The 24,772-nt window shown below is 57.1% G+C and overlaps 2 protein-coding genes across 2 annotated transcripts in view; one reads left to right on the top strand and one right to left on the bottom strand.

The window, feature by feature from the left end:
• LOC143171613 (scavenger receptor cysteine-rich type 1 protein M130-like) overlaps positions 1–16,900 on the top strand; it is a 30,970-nt gene extending 14,070 nt beyond the window's left edge. The window contains 14 exon segments of the mRNA XM_076360667.1: positions 7,630–7,947; positions 9,241–9,549; positions 9,781–10,095; positions 11,042–11,368; positions 11,455–11,769; positions 12,425–12,739; positions 13,222–13,284; positions 13,369–13,683; positions 14,139–14,174; positions 14,463–14,600; positions 15,361–15,456; positions 15,886–15,969; positions 16,185–16,337; positions 16,590–16,900. Of these exon segments, the coding sequence (XP_076216782.1) occupies positions 7,630–7,947; positions 9,241–9,549; positions 9,781–10,095; positions 11,042–11,368; positions 11,455–11,769; positions 12,425–12,739; positions 13,222–13,284; positions 13,369–13,683; positions 14,139–14,174; positions 14,463–14,600; positions 15,361–15,456; positions 15,886–15,969; positions 16,185–16,337; positions 16,590–16,846 (3,041 nt within the window). The 3' untranslated portion in view covers positions 16,847–16,900.
• The window catches only part of LOC143171631 (scavenger receptor cysteine-rich type 1 protein M130-like), a 201,344-nt gene that overhangs the window by 48,595 nt on the left and 127,977 nt on the right, over positions 1–24,772 (bottom strand).

The following is a 24,772-nucleotide window of genomic DNA, read 5'->3' as shown; positions in this document are numbered from 1 at the left end:
GGCTTCCTTGGTGAGAATCAGTCATCCAATTTTTTAGGCATTGGGGCCACATCCATCTGTACAAATGTAGATATCCACAGTGGAGTGACATGACTCAGTCCTTTCCATCTCCCACGCATCTCCAACTTGAGCTTTCTCTCTCTGCCCTTTCCATATGTGAACCAGAGTACAGACAGCATAAACAATTGGCGTTTGACCTCTCAGAGCCACGTCCCTCTTTGAGCTAACATCAGGCACAGGACAAGGGTTGCGGCCCAGGGAAGGGGAGGTGTAGAGAAGCCTTCTCTGTTGCTGTAAATTAAAAACAGATTGAATTTGCTTATTTTCTGCTCCCCTTCTTGCCTTTTTTTTCCCCTCCAACAAGTTCAGCAATTTTCCTTTGAGCTACCAGTCCTCTTTTCTCAATTTCTCTTCTTTCTAAAGTCATATTGTTATGATGGAAGTTGCTCAGATACTGCTAACCATGCTTGAATAGCAGCCATGCTTAACACCAACTGGCGACTCCTACATCCAGTCCTATGTCTCCAAAAGGTCACAAACGGACACTGAGCTTTTACTCCCCAACACATGGAGGAAGAGGAACTTCAGGGGTGCAGTTCCTCAGGCCTCTTTGGAGGAAGAGACCAGCCTGAAAGCACTGCACCAGGGAGATCCCATTTTACTACAGAGATGCTATGAGACAGGCCAGCTCTGAGCCAGTGTTAGAGACACACTTTCATAAGGGCACCAGCTGACACAGAGTAGGTACATGCCTCACATGTAGTGATGCAAATGCAAACATTTCCGTACAAAACATAATAACCATGAAGGACAGTAACAACAGCAATAATGATAATGATTTAAACAAACAAAACGAAATAAAAAAAAACCCAGAAAACAGAAAAGGCTGGAATCCAATACTTTGGGAGTCATTTGTGGAGAAAGGTGGTAATTTTATCACTATTGAAACATGTCCAAGGAATAATTTTCCTAATGGCATCCTTGAGCTCCTTGTTCCTCATGCTGTAGATGAGGGGGTTCACTGCTGGAGATATCGCTGTGTACAGCAATGCTACCATCAGATCCAGGGATGGGGAGGAGATGGAGGGGGGCTTCAGGTACGCAAACAAGGCAGTGCTGATAAACAGGGAAACCCCACTCACTCCGTAGCTGCCCTGGCACTACACTGGTTCTAACAGCTGCACTGGGACTCCCACCCAACCCAGTAGCTGCACTGGGACCCCACTCACTCCTGTAGCTGTGCTGGGACTCCACAGGAGCCAGTAGATGCATGGAGACCCCACTGGCTCCAGTCACTGTACTGTGACCCCACTCGCTGCTGGAGCTGCACAGGTATCCCACTCACTTGAGTAGCTGCAGTGGGACCCCACTCACTCTAGTAGCTGCACTGAGACTCCACTCGCTCCAGTAGCTTCACTGGGAAGTCACTTGCTCCAGTAGCAGCACTGGGAATCACCTCCCTCTAGTAGCTGCCCTGGGACCACCACTCAACCCAGGAGCTGCACTGAAACCCCACATGCTCCAGTAGTTGTACTGAAATCCCGACTCTCTTCAGTAGCTGCACAGGGACCCCACTCACTCTAGTAGCTGCACTGAGATCACACTTGCTCCAGTAGTTGTACTGGGAACCCACTGGTGTCAAGAGCTGTACTGGGACATACTGGCTCCAGTAGCTGCACTGGGACCCCCACTCAACCCAGGAGCTGCACTGGGACCCTCACATGCTCCAGCAGCTGTACTGAAACCCTGACTCTCTGCAGTAGCTGCACAGGGACCCCACTCACTCTAGTAGCGGCTCTGGGATCCCACTGGTTTATGTAGCTGCACTGGGACCCTTGCACTTGCTCCAGTAGCTGCACTGGCACCTCCACTCACTCCAGTAGCTTCACTGGGACCCCACTCGCTCCTGTAGCTGCGCTGGGACCCCTCTCCCTCTAGTAGCTGCACTGGGAACCCCCACTCAATCCAGTAGCTGCACGGAGACATCACATGCTCCAGCAGTTGCTATGGGACCCCAGTTGCTTCAGTACCTGCCCAGGGACCCCACTCACTCCAGTAGTTTCACTGGGACACCCATTTGCCTCTAGTAGCTGCACCGAGACCCCACTCACTCCCTTAGCTGACACCACAGCCCAGGGACAGCCACACCCTTGGTCGGACTCCAGTAGCTGGCACCAAATTCCCCTCACACACACACACACACACACACACACAGAGGTCTCACCAGCAGCTGGCACTTCGTCCTTGCAGCACACGCACACACACAGGATAGAGTGAGATTACAGAGAGACAGTTAAGACAAGGTTTTATGAGAAGATATAAGAAGACACGACAGACTGCGGTGGTCAGGCGCATTTCTCAGCCAGACAAGCACACTGACTGACCATGTTTGACATGCAACTGGCCTCTTTTATACCCTTTGCTGTCTAACCCCTTCTATGTTCCTCCCTCTTGCCCCTTCCCCTGCATGTCCCTCATGGCCTTGCACAGATCTATCGATTCCCCCACCCCTCTCAGACTGGGGTCCCTCTGATTCACAACATTATCAGTTGAAAAGTCCAGCTGATCCTCTTGGAAGTCGTGCCTGTAGATCCTTGGTGGCCCATCAATCACTGTGACTGGCTAGGTTCCTTCCTTGTATGGACTCCATATTTGTTTTGTCAAGGCTGTGTCTCATTGTATTTTGCTTCTGGAGTCCCTTTTTTCCCCTGAGTTTCCCAATTAACCAGGTCCCCGGTCAGATAAACTTGCTGGAATAAACCCTCTCACCCTCTCACATGCCGTCATCGGTTTGTGTGACTGACCAGCTTTGGTTGCCATCCCTGCCTCCCTTACCATTTGCCGGTCAGGTTTGTGTCCCTGTAAGTTCTTGTTTATGGCTTCCTCCTTTTCCCATTGTTTTATTATCCCTTGCTTCATTGAAACAGGTCCTTGACGAGATACCCTTAAAGGAGCAGCCATTCTCCTTCCACACACCCGTACACAGATGAGAGTAAGACACGCTTTGGCTGGATGTCATGAACGAGAGTAAAATATTGAACATGCTAGCGCATGTGTAGACCCTCACACACACACAGAGCGAGGGGTCCTTTTGTGACGGTTTCAGACGGTGACCACAGGTGGTGCTGGGACAGCTGCAGGTTCCCCAGGAGGCGAAGCTCAGACAAACTGCCCCGAGAGCTCAAACAGGGCCAGTGTTTTATGTCGGTTTAATTACCCATATGTTTTGCGAGACAGTCACTCGCGTGGTCTGGAGACCTGAGGAAACTGGAGGCTTCCACAGCTCTGGAGGCCCAGCTCTGGCTGGGGTGTTTGTACCTCCCCACGTGCCTCCCCCGTGCGTGCTGGGATCCCTGCCCTGGCACACGCCAGGAGCACCAGCACCACTGCTACGGGAGACATGCCCCGACACGTGCCCCACCCACCAGCTTCTGGTGGAAGTCCCGCCCCCTCCCAGCAGCTGCAGGGGCCATTTGCCCTGGACGTCGCTCTCCTCTACCGGTCATGTGCTCTGCTGTGATTGGCTGGCAGGTTTACCCGGAAGTGCATCAGAAGGCCCTTCCCCTACAAACACAGGGGCCGCCATTTTGGTTTGGCCACAATGTTATGACACGGTGCCGCCATTCCATGGCAGTGAGCTGCCATTTTGTTAAAGATCATACTGCTCTGTGATTGGCTAATGGCCATTTCTTGACACTGTCATACCTACGAGCGCTCAGGCAGCCCCGTGATTGGCTGGCAGGACTGGCCGCCTGTCCTGGTGTCCCCAGGGGCACGTCACAAAGGGCCTGTCATTACATAAAGGGCAGCTGCCATTTCTGACATCCTCATTCCCCATGTGTTTTCATCCTGCATTGTGATTGGCTGGCAGCCATTTCTAGATACTGTCATACGGATGTGTTCTCTGGTAGCCCTGTGATTGGCTGCCTGCCTCCCTTGGACCAGGAAGTGCTGAGATATACAAATATATACATTTATATGCAATATATACATATATAGAAATATATCTATAAAAGGGAGTGTCTAATTATTTTAACAAATGTATTTATTTAAGAACAGATACGTTATTTTTATAGATAGACTTCTATATGTGCGTATATGTGTATACGTTTACATATATATGAACAAGTATAAAGCTATAGAAGTTAAATTAATATAGCCACAAAAGCATAGGTATGAAATGGATAAAACCTTCTTTAATAAGAGCTAATGGAGTGAACAATTCTAGTTTGAATGTGAATAGAAACAAAAGGAAAAGGCCAGATCTGATCGCATGTTTCAAAAAACTCCAGATGACTGAGTGAAGGGAGAAGTCAGGAGTGGGCTGGGACTTGCCCAGGTCCACCTGAGCCACACCAGCCACACCCAGTACACGGTGTTTATGTCATGCCAAAGGGCAGGGAAAGGGGTGGTGGTGGCTGATGACAATGCATTGAATACTACAGGACCTGGGCAGGATGCAAATGGTATGGAATAAGGGGTGGAGATTGTCCTGGGTCTGGCTGGGCTGGAGTACATTTGCCTGATAGCAGCCCTTACGGTGCTGTGCTTTGCGCTGGTGGCTGGTGTTGATAACGCACTGATGTTGTGGCTATTGCTGATGAGTGCTGGCATAATGTCAAGGCCTTCTCTGTTTCTCATTCTGACCCCACAGTGAGGAGGCTGGGGATGGGCGAGAGCCTGGGAGGGGACAAAGTCAGGACAGCTGACCCAAACGGACCAAAGAGATATTCCATGCCATATGGCGTCTTGTTCAGCACTAAAACTGGCAGGGGAGTTTCTCCAAAGTGGCCATTGCTTGGAGACTGGCTGGGATCTTTCTGCTGGTGTGAGTGATTGCTTCTCCATCCCGTGTTTCCTTCCTTTTTTTATTTTTCACCATTTCTTAAAGTGTCATTATCTTGACCCATGAGTTTTTCTCTCATTTTGCCCTTCCAGTTGTCTCCCCCATCCTCCTGGGGGGGGAGTGAGCAAGCGATTGGATGAGGTCACTTGTTCCCTTGTACCTCATAGGTGCGGAGATAGCAAATAGGTGGATATGTGGTGATCAGGTCACTGGTGCCTGAGTAGCTGATAGGCAAGAGGGAGACACAGAGCTTTGGCATGTACTTGTGATGTCACTCTTGGCTGAGTAGCTGATAGGCCAGGACCAGGTATAGGTGCTTGTGAGGTCATTGGAGCCTGAGTAAGTCAATGGCAAGTACATGGCAAATGGACAGATACCTACTTGTGAGGTTACTCTGGGTTGAATATTTGATAGGCCAGGAACAGGCCTATGGATTGTGTAGGCGCTTCTGAGGTCACTGGTGCCTGAGTAGATGATAGGCCAGGAGCTGGCATATTACTTGTGAATGTCTTTGTGAGGTCATAGGTGCCTGAGTAGCTGGTAGGCCGGGAGAAACATGTCTTGTGTTGGATATTTTGAGGTCACAGGGGCCTGAGAAGCTGGTAGGCCAGGAGTAAGAACTTGTCTCATGTAGGTGTTTGCAACGTCATTTGTGACTGATTAGCTGATAGGCCAGGACAAGGCCTATGGGTTGTGTAGGTGCTTGTGAAGTCACTCGGCCCTATTATCTGATAGGCCAGGAGCAGGCCCATGGGTGGTGTAGGTTGAGTTGTGTCACTGGTGCCTGAGTAGAGGATAGGCTAGGAGCAGACCAATAGTTTGTGTAGGTGTTTGTGAGGTCATTGGTGCCTGAATACCTGAGAGGCCAGGAACAGGCCCATGGCAGGTTTAGATGCTATGACATCACCTGTGGCTGAGTGGCGCATAGGCCAGGAGTATGCACATGGCTTGTGCATGAATTTGTGATTTCACTGGTGCCTGAGTAGCTTTTAGGCAAAGATCAGGCATATGGCTTGTGTGGGTGCTTCCGATGTCATCAAAATAATATTTAGGCCCCAACCAAATATGGCATTTTGGAAGAACCATGGTTAGCAGAAGCCTATACGCAGCACACCCGCACGTGTGACAGTGTAACTCATGAGCACACAGCAGCAGAAGTAGAAGGGTGTGAGGTCATATAACGCATAGCACCCCGTGGCTGTGGGGCTCGGTGCAGAGCAGCCGTGTGCATCAGAGGGACATGACGGGGGATGGGAGCTGCCTGGCCCGTGTCTGCAAGGCTGAAGGAGCAGCCCCTGCAGCCCTGGCTGGAGCAGTCGGGGTGGGGGTGGCTCAGGGGCACCGCAGGGATGTGCCAGGGCACGGTGCCAGGAGGAAACCACAGACTTCCTGCACGGGCGCTGCGGGGGGAGCATGGCGAGGGCTGCGAGGCCACATGGGCTGTGGTTTGTGCACCTGCAGGCTCCAGCTCCCAGTCTGCCTGTGGGGAATAACGGCCCCTTGGTGACAGGCTGAGAGTCAGGGACATGTCTGAGCCTCTGGGCTGCATGTCTGCTGCCAGGGCAGGGACATGTCCCAGCTCCAGCTCCTGCAAGGGACCCACCATGGGGCTTTGCAAGCCAGCACTCCTGGGATGGAGCTCTTGTCCAGGCCAAGGACCTTTCCCAGCTGCTGTTGCCAGCACAGCAGGGTCTGTAGGAGGGGCAGGGGCTGTTTCCTTCCCATCCTCACACAAACCCTCGTGCCGTCCCAGCCCTGTGGTTCCTGTAGCATGGGGATGGCTGGGCACTTGCCTCTTGGGCTCTTGGATGAGCCCAACGTAGGAGATGCTCAGTGCCCCTGGTCCCCACAGCGAGATGCAAGGGGTGACAGATCCATTCCCTGCCCCCCCCCCCCCCCCAACCCTGTCCTGTGATGATTCCCCACCGCAGTGGCCATGACACCCGAAGCGGAGCCATCCCTCATATATGGTCATGAACGGCGCTGGAGAAGTTCATTGGAGGGCTGGGCTGTGTCGGAGGGGAGATAGCTCCTGATCATGTCTAAAAAGGTGCTGCTGCTTCGATTGGCTCCTCCTGCAGCTGGGTCGGCATCTGCAGAGATATATTACCCTCCCACCGCTGTTGTCCCCGTGAGTCCCCCGGAGCCGTGAGAGGGAGTGAGGTGCAGCAGGGCTGTGCCAGCAGGGCAGGAGGCTCAGGATGGGCACAGAGGGACTCCAGTTCCCTCAGGTGATGTGGCTGCTCCTCTGGGTGCAGCTGTGCAGGGGTAAGTGCCGGTTCCCTTGTCCCACAGCCCAGGGCCAGTGAGTACCAGCGAGGTCATCGGGATACTTCTGAGAACGGGTTTCTTTGCAGGTGCCACTGAGATGAGGGGCAGAAGGTACTCAAGTCAATTGAACTTCTGCCCTTCCCTGTGGCTCTCTGGGTGGGAGAGGCAGCTGTGGGCCTGAGGGCACAGGGCTGTACAGGGGTTTCTGGGATGGTGAGGAGACGGTGCTCTGTGCAGCGCCAGCCACGGTGTGCGGGTGGGCATGGGCAGGAGGTTGTTGAGGTGGGAGGAGGTGCTGCAGGCTGTGGGGTGGTGAATGGCACAGCAGGTCTGCTGCTGGGCACCCCCAGCTCTTTGCAGCCCATGGGGAGAAAAGGAACCCCCACACTGCCCCGGGGACAGCCCAGAAGGGGGAGGACTCCCACTCCAGTGCCTGTGACTCAGCCTGGGCAGGGGGGACCTCCAGACCTGCAGTTTGGGGCTCAGCGCCCTCCTGATGGGTCCCGTGTTGATGTTTGAAGGGGCTGCGGTGGTGAGACTGGAGAATGGTGGCGGACGCTGTGCTGGAAGAGTGGAGGTGAAACACCAGGGCCAGTGGGGGACCGTGTGTGGTATCTCTTGGGACATGGCCGATGCTGCAGTGGTTTGTAAGCAGCTGAGCTGTGGGTCTGCTGTTAATGCTCCTGTGTACTTTGGGCCAGGATCTGGCCGCATTTGGATGGATGAAGTTGGTTGTAATGGCACTGAGTCTGCCCTGTCTGACTGTACACACGACGGATGGGGTCAAAACGACTGTTATCACGAAGAGGATGTTGGAGTGACGTGTTCAGGTAAGGGACCAGCCCATTCCTCACCTTTGTGGCCGGGATAGGGGAAGGGACCTGGCTGTGCCCTCAGGGAAACAAGGGGGTACTAGAGGAGGGCCCAGTGTGGCCGGTCACACTGCTGAGCTGGGACTTTCATTCCTGGTTTCCCCGGTCCCTGAGGAAAGCCCAGTGGGAACCTGTCCCTGCCTGACCCCCGATGTGGCTCAGCCCACCCTCAATCGGTGCCTGGGGCTGGAAGATGAATGCCCACCCTGCCCCGCAGTCTCTGTTGGTTCCCAACTTTCTCCTTCTGTTCACGCAGGAACTATCTGGCAGCATGGAGGACCAGGTCCCCCCATGGCAGAGGCACTGAGAGCAGCTCACGTGGCCACCCACAGCCCCAGGGAAGGGCCCAAGGTGGCCAGGGACTGTTGGGTTGTGTTCCCTGGCAGACATGAGTCCCCCCAAAGCAGAGGGGCTGCTCACAGGGGAGGAGCACTGGGCTTGGGCAGAAGAGCAGGGTGGCATGGCCACCCCGTTCTTCTTCCAGGGTCACCCCATGAGAGCCAGCTCACAGGGAAACAACCCTGTGCAGGCAGTGCTGACCTGCTGCCCAGCCTCTCCTGTCGGCCCCAGCTGCTGTCTGCCCTGTGCCACGGGGGATTTGCTAGCACTTTCTGGCTCTCCTTGGTGCCTGTCCTTGCCTTGGGAGCTTGTGTCAGTCCAGGGCTGCTCCTCTGCCTACTCTCCTGCCTTCTGCCCAGCTGTTGGCTGGGGCTGTGCATGCCTGGCCGTGTACTTCTGGCCCTGGCTGAGGACCCCTCCCCGGGTGGGTGTTGGAGCTTGGGGCTGGTGGAGACAGCAACCGCAGGTACACTCATAGAGTGTGTACCCTCTGGGAATGAGGTGCATTTCTGGTAGCTCCCAGGGGTTCCTCAGCCTGGCACTGAGCTCGGCAGGCAGAGCAGGCTGCAGCAGCCAACAGTGCCTGGGCCAATCTCCCTGGGCTCAAGTGCTCCAAGCGCTGCAAGTGCCTAGGGCCCGTGCCAGGCATCCCAGGGTCTCCAGGACAGCAGCAGTTTTTCTAAGCAGTATCTGTGGCTGTGGGTTTGGAAGAAAAGCCAGCCCATGAGTGCTGTGCTGATGTCTGAGGAGCGGCAGGCAGTCCCTGATGTGTTTGTGCCATCAGCACCCACTGGGAGCTGCTGGGGTGCTTGTGGGACTCTTTGCCCGTGGCCTCCTTGGAGATTAGGTGGGATGCGGTCAGGTAACGGACAGAGGGCTCTGGGAACTCGCAGGGGTCTTTGATTGCTCCAGGATTTGTCCGGCTGGTTGGAGGGAACAGCCCCTGCTCAGGACGCGTGGAGATCCATGATGGAACCCAGTGGAAAACTGTCTGTGACTCAGACTTTGGTCCCAAAGCCGCCAACGTGGTCTGCAGGGAGTTACAGTGTGGCACAGCCCTGTCCATCCCCAGAGCAGCTCACTTTGGAGAAGGTGTTGGTCCCATGTGGGACAGAGAGCTGCAGTGTGTGGGGAATGAATCCTTCCTCGTGTTCTGCCCCATGGGGTCCCCCAGAGACCAGCCCTGCACCCACACGGACGCCGCTGGTGTCACCTGCACACGTAAGGACTCCTGTTGGGGTGTTAAATGCCAGGGGGTGTGCTGGGGACAGGGGAGCAGGGCAGGGACTGTGCCGTGCCAGGTGTGAGGACAGCAGGGGTGATGTGGTTGTCTGCAGCCCTAAAATCATGCAGAAGGAGGAGGATGGCAGGCTCTCGTCCATTTGGCCTCTCCTCTAGCTCCTGAGGGAGCAAGAGCACAAGTCCGCCCTCTCTCATCCTTCTCTTTCCCAGAGTTCACAGGGTTCCGGCTGGTGAACGGCAGCACGGCATGTGAGGGGAGGGTGGAGGTCCATGTGCTGGGGACCTGGGGCTCTCTCTGTGCCTCCCACTGGGATCTCTTGGATGCCCACGTTCTCTGTCGTCACCTCGACTGTGGGTTTGCTGAGTCCATTCCCAGAGGAGGGCATTTTGGGAGAGGAACCGGCCCTGTCTGGAAAGACTCATTCCACTGTGATGGGACAGAAGCTCACCTGGGACAGTGCCCAGTGACTGCCTTGGGGGCCTCACCATGCTCCCATGAGAACAGCGCTGCTGTCATTTGCTCAGGTGAGTGCTGGGAAAACACAGGATTAACTTCATTTTCCCCTGGCATGAGAGAGAAATCCAAAGCAGGGGACCCCATTGCAGTGCCAGGCTGCATTTCTCCCTGGAGAAACCCTGGCTTCACCAGAAGCGATCTGGAGGGCTTTGCCTGCTCGGACCAACTGCTCTGCTGTGGGAGAGCTGAGGACTGAACAGGAGCAGTCGTCTCTGCCCCCCGGGTCAGCAGCTCAGGCTCCGGGGCCACTACTAGGCCTGGGCTCCTTTGAACTCCCACTGTGGGATGGGCCCGGGGCAGCGCTGCGGGGATCATCGCCAACCCCCTGGCTGCAGACAGCCCTGTTCCAGCCACAGAGAGATACCCTCAGAGCCTGAACTCACCATCACAGGGGCTGCCTGGGTGCCCCCGGCAGCAGCGGCAGACCAGGGGGGTGAGCTGCAGAGAAGGGCTCGGCTTTGCCCTGCCTTCTGGTCAGCGCAAGCCCCAAACTCATCCTGTTTGCTCAGAGAGGCCCCCCTCGCTCTGCTCCCTGCCAGGGACACAGGCTCCCAGTCCCCCATTCCCAGGGACGTAGATGGGCAGAGATGTGTGGGCTGTGCCTGGTGTCTCAGCAGTGCCAGTGCTGAGGCTGGGCAAAGCCTGTCCTGGTGCTGCCCATCCCCAGGCCACTGCTGGCCATTGCTGCCTCCTGCGGAAGCTGCCCCAACTGCATTGGCAGGGACGTGCTGTGTGTCTCTGCCCCGCCAACAGCAAAGCTGGCGTCTGGCTCAGGAAGGCTCAGGGACTGGGCAACCAGCCCCATGGAGCCCTGGCCCAGGAGCTCCCGCAGAGGGCTGGGGACAGGCAGGCAGAGCTTCAAGGCCCTGAAAGGGTGCCAGAGCCTGGAGACGTGCCGCAGGCTGCTTGCCTCCCTGGTGCCACCAAGGGCTGGGGCATGGCTGCTCTCCCCAGGCCCAGCTGGCTCCGCGTCCTTGCGGCTGGTGCTTGGAGGGAGTCGGTGCGACGGACGAGTAGAGATCTTCCAGCACGGGACATGGGGCAGGGTCCTGGATGACCACTGGGACATGCGGGAGGCCAGCGTGGTGTGCCGGCAGCTGCGGTGCGGAGAGGCAGAGACAGCTTACAACCCCCCGAAGCCTCAGAGAGGGACAGGTCCTGTGGGGCTGCGAGGGGTCAGGTGTGCAGGGCACGAGGCCAACCTGACCCTCTGCAACACCTCCCTGCCCGAGAGCATGCTGGCAGCAGGGATTGCAGAGGACGTGGGGGTCGTTTGCCGGGGTAAGTGGCACTGCACAGGCCCCCCCCAGGCTCTGGGCTGGGTGGGCACCGCCCCTAATGACAGCTGGGGTTTCTTCCCACTGCAGGGAGCCGGCAGGTCCGGCTGGTGAACGGGCCTGGGCGCTGCGCTGGGAGAGTGGAGATCTACTACCAGGGCAGCTGGGGGACCATCTGCGATGATGGCTGGGACCTGCCCGATGCCACTGTTGTTTGCCACCAGCTGGGCTGCGGAGGGGCGGTGAAGGCGGTTGGCTCTGCTCAGTTCGGGGAAGGCTCTGGGCAGATCTGGCTGGATGCCGTGAACTGCTCTGGGGCCGAAGCTGCTCTCTGGGACTGCTCAGCAGGGTCCTGGGGGCAGCATGACTGTGGGCACAAAGAGGACGCAGGAGTCATCTGCTCAGGTCTGTGCCGGGAGCTGTGGTGGGAGCCCAGTGCCCAGGGAGGCTGGGACGAGGGGACAGGCGGCAGCGACCGAGGCTGTCCCTGGCTGCCTCTGAGCCTCTGCCTGAGCCTGTCCTGGGGACACACATGCACAAACCCCCTCAGTCCCACTAGAGGTCCCTTGTAAGCTGTGCTGTCCCCAAGGGTTAGTGGGGAGGGCATGGGTGTCTGTCCGTCTGGGACTTCTCTCTGCCCCCTGGCAAAAGGGTGATTTGCTGGCCGTGCCTCTGCCTGGCTGAGGGCCTGGGGGGTGAAGAGGCTTCTCTGCTCCCATAGCCCCAGGCCCCAGTGCCTGGGGAGGCTGGGATGAGGGGAGAGATGGCAACAGCCGAGGCTGTCCCTGGCTGCCTCTCGGCCCCTGCCCAAGCTCGTCCCGGGGGTGCCAATGCATGGGTCTCCTCAGTCCCACCAGGGTTCCCCGGTGAGCTCAGCTGTCCCTGAGGGTGAGCGGGGAGGGCAGGGTTGTCTGTCCATCCGGGACTTTTCTCTGTCCATGTGTGCAAGGGGGACTTGCTGGACGTGCCTTTGCCTGGCTGAGGGCCTGGGGGGTGCAGGGGTGTCCCTGCTCCCACAGCCCCAGACCAGCATGTTCCCCTTTGGCCACTTTCCTCCCAGAGTTCGTGGACCTGAGGCTGGAGAACAGCGATGGCTGCTCCGGGCGCCTGCAGGTTTTCTATAACGGGACGTGGGGGAGTGTTTGCTCCAACTTAATGACTCCTGAAACAGTGTCGCTGGCATGCAAGGAGCTGGGCTGCGGGGATGGAGGGTTCCTGGAAACACGCCTGCCCTATGGTACGGTGTCTGGCCCCGCCTGGCTGGATCGTGTGGAGTGTGGGGAGAGAAACAGCTCCTTCTGGCAGTGTCCCTCCGCTCCCTGGGACCCACAGTCGTGCGATGACCTGCAAGATGAGACCCACATCACCTGCAATGGTAATTCTGAGCTACCCGGGCACCAGCATCCCCCCAGCTCCTGCTCCCTGCTGGGCACAGTCAAGTACAGAGACAAGGCCCACAGGGGCTTTTACCTTACGTGCCAGACCCTGCTGCTTCTGGTGGCACAAATGGGACTTCAGCTCTCAGAGCCCCACACATTCACCAGCAGTTGCCAGCCGGGCTCCCAGCAGTGCCCGGGGGAGGCAGAGGTGTCTCCAGGCAAGGTCTCAGGAGAGACCAGCCAGCGCTCCGAGGAGCGTCCCCTCCATGGACACCCTCCTGCTTTTCTGTGAACCAGGGTCCCTTTGGGGCTGAGCAGTCAGGGTCCCCCACATTGCTGTGTGTGTCCCCTGAATGACCAGGGTTCAGCTGCTGCCGTGAGCGAGGCAGCACGGGGAGGTGTGAGCAGAGCTGTACCCCACCCTCTGCTGCATGACTCCCCTGCAGCAGCCCCTTCACCCCAGCTTTTCCTTCTGCAGGGAGACGGTCAGAAACGCCCCCAGCCCTGGGGACTGTGTGCCCAAACTCCACAAGCTGCACAGGTAGCTGCTCCTCTGCATGCCCCTCTCACCTGGCAGGGCTCTGCCTGCTGTCCCAGTGCCCTGGAAGGTCTCTGCCTTCTCCAGACAGGGAGAAGATTCGTGCCGTGGGAGGCAAGAATGGGTGCTTGGGCAGAGTGGAGGTCTGGCACCGCGGCTCCTGGGGGACGGTGTGCGACGACTCCTGGGACATGCAGGATGCCGAGGTGGCATGCAGGCAGCTGGGCTGTGGCCCTGCAGTGTCTGCCCTGGACAAGGCTGCATTTGGGGAGGGGACGGGTCCCATCTGGCTGGAGCAGGTGGAGTGCCGGGGGACAGAGCCATCTCTGCAGGACTGCTGGGCTCGTCCTGGGGACAGTGGTGCCTGCCGGCACAAGGAGGATGCTGCCGTGAACTGCTCAGGTGAGTGGCAGGGCTGGGACTCCTCACGGGGGTATTGGCAAGCAGCCAGGGAAGGCGTTCTTCCTTGCTGGGTCCCATCATGGCTCCAGAGCTCCTGAGAGCAAGGCTGTCCCTGCAGAACATGGGAGCCTGTTCCCAAGTGGGCAGCTGCTTCTGTGGGGCTGGATGTCCTCCGTCTTCTACCCAGCAGGGCTCTGCAGGCCCCAGGGGCATCTTCCAGCGTGCTTGTGCTATCCTACCCGTGTCCCAGAGCAGGGCCCTGGGCTCTGTTCCAGCCACCCTGAGCAGCCCTGCAGGAGGGGCAATTTGTGTGGGATGTGTCAGGGATGTCTAAAAGCACATGCATGCATTCACACACATATAAACACACACACACACACGGCATGTCAGAGAGGAGGCTCCCTGGTAGCTGCATGCCCACTCTCTCAGCCCAGTCTCCTTCTCTTCCTCTGCAGCTGCACCCAGGACGGCAGCACCAACGCCCCGAACAGGTAACCTGTCCTCCCTGGCTGCGCTGGGTCTTCTTGAGGTCAGGCTGTGACCCGCAGCTGGAGGGAAGGGCTTTCTTGTCGGGGTGTGAAGCTCCTGAGAGGAGGCACCGGGGTAGCGGTGGAGGGGGTTGGATAGGGCTGTCATTTACTCAGTAGGGTGGGAGCTTCCCCATCACTCACCCCCTGGGGCCCCTTACCCCCGGTGTAATGGGGGTCAGGACTGGGGTGTCCTGGCCCCACACCTCTCCCAGGTCTGGTGCTGCCCTTTCTGTGTTCCTGCCCATGCAGATCCCACTCGGGGCCGTCCGACCAGCAGCAGGAGTGTCTCATTGCCCGTCATCATCTGCATCATCCTGGGAGCCCTTCTCTGCCTGCTCCTGGCCCTCCTGGCCGGGCAAGTGCGAAGCGCCAGGGCTGGGCGCAGAGGTGGGTCTGTCCCCCATGGTCCCAGGGGAAGATGCCTCCTGGCAAGGCCAGGGGTGCTGTGGGGTGTCAGTGAGTGGTACAGGCAGAGCTGGGGGGACAAGAGTGTGTGCTGCCTGCATTCCCATGTGCTGCCCCATTGATTGCCTGACCATGGGCCACCAGCAGCAAGGGGTAGAGAGAGTCAGGACACAGGGAGGATTTAGGGATGAGGCAAGGAAACAAATGGCTGAGCTGGGCTGGGACAGATGGGAGCAGAGGGGAAACAGCTGAGGACCTGCCACTGGCAGCACTCTGGGCAGCGCTGGAGTGGGCTCTGGGTCAGGGGAGATGCCAGGAAGAACGTGGGGCAGCAGGGTCCATACTCGTGGTTTCAGACCCCCAGGCTGTTCCTCTGCCCAACCCTGACCTCCCCATGGCAGGGCATGTGCCATGCTCTGGATCCATGGGGCAGAGAGGGGGAAGCTCCAGGGGGAGAGGAAAAGCGGGAGCTGCTCCAAGCTCAGCACCAGGGACCTGACCCAGGGGCCAGAGGGGCAGAAGGTCTGTCTCTGAAGGGACGGTGCAAGGGTGTCACTGCCCCAGATCATCTCCATGGAGACATTGCCCTCACTGAGGAAGTGGCAGCGGTGACCGAACAGCGCAGCGGGTCTGTGTTGTGGGGACAGCCCTGGGCTGGCCCAGGGGAACAGGGCTGGGGGAACAGGGCAGGATTCTGTCCCCTCTTTGCCTGTCCCTGAGCCAGCCCTGCCTCTATCCGCAGGCTCCGAGCGCGCTTGGGAGCCCTTCTCTGAGGCCGTGTATGAGGAGATCGGTTACAGCCCAGCGTGGGAGAAGCAGGCAAGGTTCAGTCAGTCAGGTGGGTGTGGGTCCCTCATGGAGGGGCACATGTGCAGAACTCTTTCCCCTGGCCCTCACCCGGGGCTGACCCACTGCAACCCCCTGGCCCATGGAGTTGGGGTCTGTGGGTTCTGTGGGGAGAGCAGCCAGGTCCTGGGCCTGGGAGAGAAGCTTCCTCCCCACCAGCTCTGCCCATCCCAGCCGGGGACAGCCCCTCTCTGCCTGTCCCTGCACCCCTATGTGACACCTGAGGGGTGAGGGAAGGGGCTGTCCCCAGGCATCTCTGGGAGGCCCTTTGAGACAGGGTTGATCCCAGGGGAGCAGGGTGAGTCCTGAGCCCTCCTCCCCACTCAGCCCTGGCTCCGTGGGTCCCCCGTCCCCAGCAGCACTGACCACAAGCCAGGGGAGCAGAGCGCACTCCCGTAACACCCACTGTGCCTCTCTCCAGGCTCCGATTCAGAGGGGTCCCTGACCAAGCTGCAGCCCTACCCCAGGGACAGTGAGGAGGAGGATGGTCCACGTTCAGCACCAGGTAACAGGGGCAGGAAGGGGTTGATGTCCTGTCCCTGCAGACATGTGATGGACAGCGGTGTCACTGAGTGTCACCGTCAGAGCTGGGGAGCACACTGGGTGTCTCCTGTGGTGCTGCCAACACCAGTGTCTGAGCCCCATGTCCCTGCGCATCCTCCCATCCTCTGCTCTGCAGGGTGTATCTTCTCACTCTCACCAGCTCCCCTCTCCTTTCAGATGTCCCTGTCCTGCTCGGAGGAGACCCAGCAGATGGCTATGATGATGCCAGGGAGGTTTCTGACCCTGGGGAGGATCCTTCCCCTGGGCAGGGAGACTGGGAAATGCCCAGGGCGCCAGAGGAGGGAGCAAGGCCCAGGGATGCTCCCGGAGGTGAGAGGGAAAGATAGCGCTACCGGTTCCTGGGGTGCCATCCCTGGTGCTGGATGAATCGCTGCTGTACTGAGAGCCCAGCCTCCTGGGATGGGGGAACCTGCCCTGGGAATTTTTCCTTGGGGGGACCAGGGGGTGGGAGAGAGACCTGAACATCTCAGGACTAGTGAGGAGACGGGAGGCTGGAGATCTACAAAGCAGGAGAGGCACCCCATGGGGTGAATGTGCAATGGCCTGCCTTGCTGCTTGCAGGGGCAAACCTGCGCTCCCAGAGAAGTGCTGGGGCCCCTGGAGCTGAGGGAGATGCCTGGTCCCTGTCCCCAGAGAGCATGGGCTATGACGATGCTGAAGAGGTGTCTCTGGCGCATCGCCCTGAGGACACAAAGGTTGCGATACCAGCGGACAGTGCACAACAGTCCCTGATGCCCAGAGCAGGAGAGCCCGTCCCTGCCGTGCAGCTGGGTGCAGCCGGGAGGGAGGAGAGGACTGTGCAGCTGGGAGAGCCGTGAGCACCAGGGAACTGTTTCCCTTTTCCCACGGGCAGCAGAAACAGCTGGGCATGTCCTCTATTTGTATTATGCTGTTTTTACGCTGTGCCTCCATATTTGTTCTTAATAAAAGTCTTTGGGGGTTTGAGCCAGAGCTGGTGCTTGCCTGCCCAGGTGTCGGGGTGTCTCCCTGAGGCTGACTGGGGGGGAGCAGAGCACAAAGACATGGTGGAGGGGAATGGGCACATCTCGGGACAGCAGGCTCAGGGTCAGGCTGTGGGGCTGCGAGAGCCCATGGTTCCAGGGGAATATTCCTGCTGATATTTCCATCCTGCCAGCAAAAGTTTCCAACAAAAATGGCTCTCTGCAAGGTCCCGTGATGCACCCCAGCAGGAACGCCCATCTCCTCACCTCGGGGTTCCCCAGTTGCTCTTTCCCCCAGGACCATGCTGGTCCCACGACAGAGCTGCCATGTTGGGATGAGGCCTGGGTTGTGGCCCCACAGAAGTGAGCCCTAAGGTGGCCGTGGTGCCTTGAACACCCCAGCCAGCCACAGGGGGGATCACGGCCCACGGCTCATCTCCCACAGCGGTTAGGAGGCAGCTGTCCTCCCCACTGCCCTGGCACAGGGTACAGAGCCACTTGCTGGGGAACACGGGCCTGGGATTGCCCCTTCAATGACTCTGCCAGGACTCCAGTCTCCATGGGCTGTTCCTGCTGCCTTGGGGGTCCTTGCAGACCCCGAGAACTTCTATCACAGCCCCAGAGCTGCCTTCCTTCCTGGGCAGGGGCATTAAGGCCCCATGGCAGCCCTGGGAACCCCTCCTCCTGCTGCGCTCCTACCTCCACCCCTGCCCTCCTGCTGCCTCGCCAGGGGTGACAGTGTCGGTTTGTGTCGGGGCAGTACCTGTGTGCAGGTGCAGGGGGGATGGGAGTGGGGGGGGTTGGTGGGGGGACCTTTCCCTCAGCGTTGTGGGAGGCAGATGAGGGAGAGGCCAGGGGGAGGGAGAAAGGATCCCTGTGAGACGTGGACTGGAACCCACAGCTGCCATCCAGCCCCTGGCCTGGAGAAGGGCCTGCCTGGGAGGGTGCTAACGTGGGCACATTTCCATGGCAGAGGGTATTTTGTGTCCCTCCCCTAATGCAGGCACTGCTGGGAGTTGAGCCAGGGTCCCTCTCCCTCGGCTGGGGCGTTCACCTGTCCCAGCTCCCATGGGCAGAGAAACCTTTCACACAGGAGCCGTGTGGGGAGAAGGGTTTGACACTTGGGCAGGAACCTGGAGCCTAAACTGCCCTCCCTGCTCCTGCTGTTGGGTCTCCACAGCCCTCCAGCTCTTCCCTGATGGGCTTCTCTGCTGCAGGCCGGAAGGTGCGTTGGGTGTCCACAGCAGGGCTCCCTGCGGGGAGCAGCCGCAGGTCACTGTAAAGAGCAGGATCTGGCCCTAGAGCAGAAGAGGGGAGGAGGCAGCCGTCACCAACAGCCTCTGCCATGACAGCGTTGGCCCATTCCCTGCTGGGAGCTCCTCCACCCCTGGGGTGACCCTGTGGGGGTCTGGGGGGAGCCCAGGCTCACACACTCCTTTGCCCTGGTCCCTAGAGGTTTCCTGCTGGCAGCCCCTGGCCCCGGAGCCAGCCCCTCCCTCCCCAGCTCTGGGCCCACCTCTCCCTGTGGACATGCAGGGCTGGAGCCTGCCCCGGTGGGCGTTTCCCAGGGGATGGAGGCTGTGTTTGCAGTGCCCATGTGCGTCACCCATCACCTTGGGGGTCTCACCCTAGGAAGGCTACTCTCTCCCATGGCCTTTCCCAGCGTGGGGCAGCAGTGCAGAGGGTTGGGCTCTCACCGTCAGGCCCCTCATGTAGGTCCTCAGGAGCTGCAGGAGCCTGCACAGATCTGGGGCACAAATGATCCCGCACTGCTGCAGAGAATGAACCCAGCCTGCAGGGCCAGACTGGTCAGGCCCCAAATGCCTTGAAATGGGCTCTTTCTGCTCAGGTGTGCTGCCCCTCACCCACACCCAGGGCCTGGCTCTCATTTCCCTGAGGAGGAGGAGGAGGCAAACCTCTGCCAGGTGCCAGAGTAAGGGAGAAATACTACACCTGCGGGAGGGCCGAGCTGGTGGGGAGGTGGCATGGGACAGACACTGGGCTTTTCTCCCCTGTCCCTGCCTGGGGTGGCTTGAATCTGCAGGTCAGTGTCCATACTGGCACCCACCGTCCTGTGTTCAGAAGATATCCCCACAACCCCCCTTCTTCTTTGCTTCACTTTTATACCTTATTTCTCTGAATCTGGGCTCACTGTTCCCAGGGGCTGGGCACCCTGCAGTGAAACATTGGGTCTCACACCCCGTTTTGGTTGCAGAGGTTTTTGTCAGAGGAGCAGCCAAGGCACCATCTCCTTGCCCTCCCCACCTCTGCACAGCTGTGGACAGGCCTGTGCTTCCCTGTTCCCACTGACATGGGGTGGACAGAGCCACCAACCCCCCCAGGAACAAGAGGTGGGTGCCGGCCCCACCAGTTCCACCTCTGCAGAGCTGTGCCTGACCTCAGCAGCTCCGGGTTCCCTGAGCTGCGGCTCTGCTCAAGCCAGTGGTGATGGCAGAGGGAAAAGGACCGGGAGACAGGGTCAGGGTAAGGAGTGTCGCTCCTCCAGCTCGGACATCCCTACCCGTTGGCATAGACAGGTACTTCCCACGTGGTATGGGATCTCCACCTGGAGACAGGACAATCTCACAGCCTTACCCCTGGAGAGCCACCAGGGCAGTGTGGCCCTGGTCCCAAAGGACACCTGGGCTGGACCAGCACCCTCACACCACATCTCTCAGTGCATCCAGGAAGGATTGCCAGCACCCAGTCTGCTGCTGATGTCTATCCCCTCCCTGAGGGCCACCCCTTGCCTCCAAGCAGGGCCCCTGGTTGGTGTGTGGGGTGGATCTGTGGTGCAGGGTAGTGACCTGAGCTCAGGTCCAGCACAGCTGCCTGCCTCTCCTCCAGGAGGGGGCTCAGCAGAGGCAGTGCACACAGCCCTCCTCACTCCTCAGCCAGGCCCTGGGAGGTCAGGGCAGGCCCACAGCACCTGGAGAGGAGCAGTGCCCCAGCTCCAGCACTCACCCACTTGAGGCCAGGGAGTAAGAGCAAAAGCAGCCCTGGAGATGGAAGCCAGGACCTCCCACGTGCAAAGCGGGTCCTCTTCCACTGACCTACACCCCTTTGGCACCTGCCAGCAGCAGGAACACTCTCCTCCCATGACGTGTCTATGAGAAGCACAGCCCTGTTGTCCCCTGTGTGCCTAGGTGTCCTGGTTTTGGCAGGGATAGAGTTAATTTCCTTCCTAGTAGCTGGTACAGTGCTGTGCTTTGGATTTAGGATGAGAACAATGTTGATAACACACCGATGTTTCAGTTGTTGCTAAGTAGTGCTTACACTAGTCAAGGACTTTTCAGCTTCCCATGCTCTGCGGACTGAGAAGGCTGGAGGTGCACAAGAAGGTGGGAGGGGGCACAGCCAGGACAGCTGACCCAAACTGGCCAAGGGGCTATTCCATACCATGTGACGTCATGCTCAGTATATAAACTGGGGGAAAGCTGGCCGGGGGGGCCGCTGCTCAGGGACTGGCTGGGCATCGGTCGGCGGGTGGTGAGCAATTGTGCTGTGCATCACTTGCTGTGTATATTATTATTATTATTATTATATTGTTATTATTTTATTTCAATTATTAAACTGTTTTTATCTCAACCCACGAGTTTTCTCACTTCTACTCTTCCAATTCTCTCCCCCATCCCACTGAGGGGGGGGAGGGGGGGCAGGGGAGTGAGCGAGCAGCTGTGTGGTGCTCAGTTGCCGACTGAGGTTAAACCACGCAGTTCTTTTTGGCGCCCAATGTGGGGCTCGAAGGGTTTGAGATAATAACAGATGAACTGGAGCGCATTAAGGAATTTATATCTGTTAACAGTTGCGGGTCACAATGTTGCTTCTTCTGTTCTCGATATTGGTTTGTCTAATCCGCATCATGCTCTTTTTTTTGCTGTACGTGTTAGAGATTGGTGTTGGGTTTTGCAGTTTGCTGTGGTCTGTGGTGATTAGTGATGTTTTGCCTGGGAGGTTTGTTATTAAAACACTGACCTTGAGCTTAACCTGGTATTTGAGCTTCGTGCTGAAGCCATTACTGTACTTGGTGTACCACTTCGTGGAGACAATTAGCAATTACAGTCCTTCCTCTGAGAGTTTATTTATGGAGGAAATACAGAATGGCAGTGTCACTACCTTCTTCTATGACGTTTCCTCCTTCATTACAGTAACTTTTCAGTATCTTGAACATCCTTGGGTAGTTAAGATACTTCTATTGGTATTTCTTGGGAATATTGTTTCGGTTTTGTCTAAACTTAATAAGCAATTTAAGAATATCATCCAGAGATCTGCCCCAAGGCTGGACAGTTATGAGTGGCAGGGTGTGTGGGATAGGATGGGCAAGTACCTAGGCCAATGGGCACCCCCAGTGTTTTGGAACTTCACCCCTGAGCAAGTGCAGAATCCTGAAAAGTTAGTAGAATAGTTGGAAGAAGTATGCTGTCACCCTGGCAACTCCAGAGAGACACAGATCACTGCAACATGCTGGGGCCTGGCCCATGCCTACCGAGCCCTGTTCAACATTTTTCAGTACCCTCAAGGGGAAGAGAAAGTCTCTGGATCTGACAATAAAACGACAGGCCCTGCTGCCACTCTGACCCCAGCGATGGGCCCTGTGGCCACTCCAACCCGGCAACAGGCCCTGCGGCCACTCCAACCCTGGCGATACGCCCTGCGGCTGAACCAAAGAGCCAACCTGTGCCAGTATCAGTTGCCCCCATACACAAGAAGAAATCTTGGAAGCGGAAGTCGGCTCGTTTAGTAAGGGAGGAATACGCTTCTTCTAAAAGGGAGCCAGAGGAAGAAGTGGACAAGGCAGACTACCCTGGAGAAGGGCCATCACGAGAACGGGAGGAGGAGGGCTGGCCACTGCTCGGGGAGGAAGAAGAGGAAGAACTCATAAACGAGGCAGTAACCACCCAATCCCTATCCCTGAGTGAGCTGCGAGATATAAGAAAAGATTTCAGCCATTGTCCAGGCGAACATATTGTCACCTGGCTGCTCCGGTGCTGGGATAATGGGGCCAGTAGCCTGGAATTAGAGGGTAAAGAAGCCAAGCAGCTGGGATCCCTTTCGAGGGAAGGGGGCATTGGCGATTGGAAAAGGGACACAAGTCCTCAGCCTCTGGAGTCGACTCTTGACAAGTGTGAAGGAAAGGTATCCCTTCAAGGAAAATGTCATATATCGCCCAGGCAAATGGATCACCATGGAGAAGGGTATCCAATTCCTGAGGGAATTAGCTGTGCTGGAGGTGATTTCTGGTGACATGAACAATGGACAGCTATCCAAAGATCCAGATGAGGTCAGGTGCACACGACCCATGTGGCAGAAGTTTATAAGGAGCGCACCATCGTCATATGCCAACTCATTGGCAGTGATGACCTGGAAAGATGGAGAGGAACAAACGGTGGATGAATTGGCTAGTCAACTCTGGCAATACAAAGAAATCTCTCTTCCTCCCTCGCCTCAGCTGTGGAGAAACTGTCCCGGGAGGTCCAGCAACTTGAAGAGGATAGGTCCTACTCCCCACCTGTATGGACCAGTATCTCGGCTATTAGGAGTCAGCGTTCTTTTGCTCAAGAGAGAGGATATAAAGGGTACACACCACGGGGCACCCTATGGTTTTACCTGCATGACCATGGAGAGGACATGGGGAAGTGGGATGGAAAACCTACCTCAGCCCTAGGGGCACGGGTACGTGAGTTGCAAGGGAAAACAATCACAAAAGGGGGTTCTTCCAGGAAAATTGCTGCTCCAGTTTCCAGTGGGCAGTTCCCCAGACAGGGTAGAAGGGACGACCTTACTTCTGATCTTAACGAAGAGACTTCTGACTCGTATTTGCAGAAAATGAGAAACGAATACTGTGATGAGGACTAGAGGGGCCCTGCTTCCAGCCAGGTGGAGGAAAGGGACAACCAGGTTTAGTGGACTGTGTGGCTTTGGTGGCCTGGCACATCGGACCCACAGGAGTATAAGGCTCTAGTAGACACCGGTGCACAGTGTACCCTAATGCCATCAAGCTATAAAGGGGCAGAACCCGTCTATATTTCTGTAGTGATGGGGAGATCCCAACAGCTAACTGCATTGGAAGCCGAAGTGAGTCTAACTGGGAATGGGTGGCAAAAGCACCCCATTGTGACTGGCCCAGAGGCTCCGTGCATCATTGCATAGACTACCTCAGGAGAGGGTATTTCAAGGACCCAAAAGGGTACCGGTGGGCTTTTGGTATAGCTGCCATGGAAACGGAGGAAATGAAACAGCCGTCTACCTTGCCTGGTCTCTCGGAGGACCCTTCTGTTGTGGGGCTGCTGAAAGTCAAAAGACCAACAGGTGCCAATCGCTACCACCACGGTGCACCGGCGGCAACATTGCACCAACTGAGACTGCCTGACTCCCGTCCATAAGCTGATTTCGTCGACTGGAGAGCCAAGGAGAGATCAGCAAGACTCGCTCACCCTTTAACAGTCCCATATGGCCAGTGCGGAAGTCTAATGGAGAGTGGAGACTAACAGTAGACTATCGTGGCCTGAGCAAAGTCAAGCCGCCGCTGAGTGCTGCCGTGCCAGACATGCTAGAACTTCAATACGAACTGGAGTCAAAGGCAGCCAAGTGGTATGCCACAACTGATAGCGCTAATGCGTTTTTCTCAATCCCTTTGGCAGCAGGGTGCAGGCCACAGTTTGCTTTCACTTGGAGGGGCGTCCAGTACACCTGGAACCAACTGCCCCAGGGATGGAAACACAGCCCCACCATTTGCCATGGCCTGATCCAGACTGCACTGGAACAGGGTGAGGCTCCGGAACACCTGCAATACATTGATGACATCATGTGGGGCAACACAGCAGGAGAAGTTTTTGAAAAAGGGAAGAAAATAGTCCAAATCCTTCTGAAAGCCGGTTTGGCCGTAAAACAAAGTAAGGTCAAGGGACTTGCACAGGAGATCCAGTTTTTAGGAATAAAATGGCAAGACGGAGATTGTCACATCCCAAAGGATGTGATCAACAAAATAACAGCCATGTCTCCACCAACTAGCAAAAAGGAAACACAAGCTTTCTTAGGCGTCGTGGGTTTTTGGAGAATGCATATTCCAAATTACAGTCTGATTGTAAACCCTCACTATCAAGTGACCCGGAAGAAGAATGATTTCAAATGGGGCCCTGAGCAATGAGAAGCCTTTGAACAAACTAAACAGGAGATAGTTCATGCAGTAGCCCTGGGGCCAGCCCGGGCAGGACAAGATGTAAAAAAATGCTCTCTCTCTCTACTGACCCATGGATGGTGGCAAATGCCCTGTGGGGGTGGTTGCAGCAATGGAAACAGAGCAACTGGCAGCGCAGAGGCAAACCCATCTGGGCTGCCGCATTGTGGCAAGATACTGCTGCCCAGGTGGAGAACCTGGTTGTAAAAGTCCGTCACGTAGATGCTCACATACCCAAGAGTCAGGCTACTGAAGAAAATCAAAACAACCAGCAGGGGGATCAGGCTGCTAAGATTGAAGTGGCTCAGGTGGATCTGGACTGGCAACGTAAGGGTGAATTATTTATAGCTTGGTGGGCCCATGACACCCTAGGTAATCAAGGAAGAGATGCAACATGCAGATGGGCTCGTGATTGAGGGGTAGACTTGACCATGGACATTATTGCGCAGGTCATCCATGAATGTGAAACATGCGCTGCGATCAGGAAGCCAAGCGGTTAAAGCCTCTCTGGTATGGAGGACGATGGCTGAAATACAAATATGGGGAGGCCTGGCAGATTGATTATATCACACTCCCACAAACCTGCCAAAGCAAGTGCCACGTGCTTACAATGGTGGAGGCAACCA

Source organism: Aptenodytes patagonicus, chromosome 29 (genome assembly GCF_965638725.1).
Source record: "Aptenodytes patagonicus chromosome 29, bAptPat1.pri.cur, whole genome shotgun sequence".
Lineage (NCBI taxonomy): Eukaryota > Metazoa > Chordata > Aves > Sphenisciformes > Spheniscidae > Aptenodytes > Aptenodytes patagonicus.
This window is presented reverse-complemented; position numbering and strand designations above follow the sequence as displayed.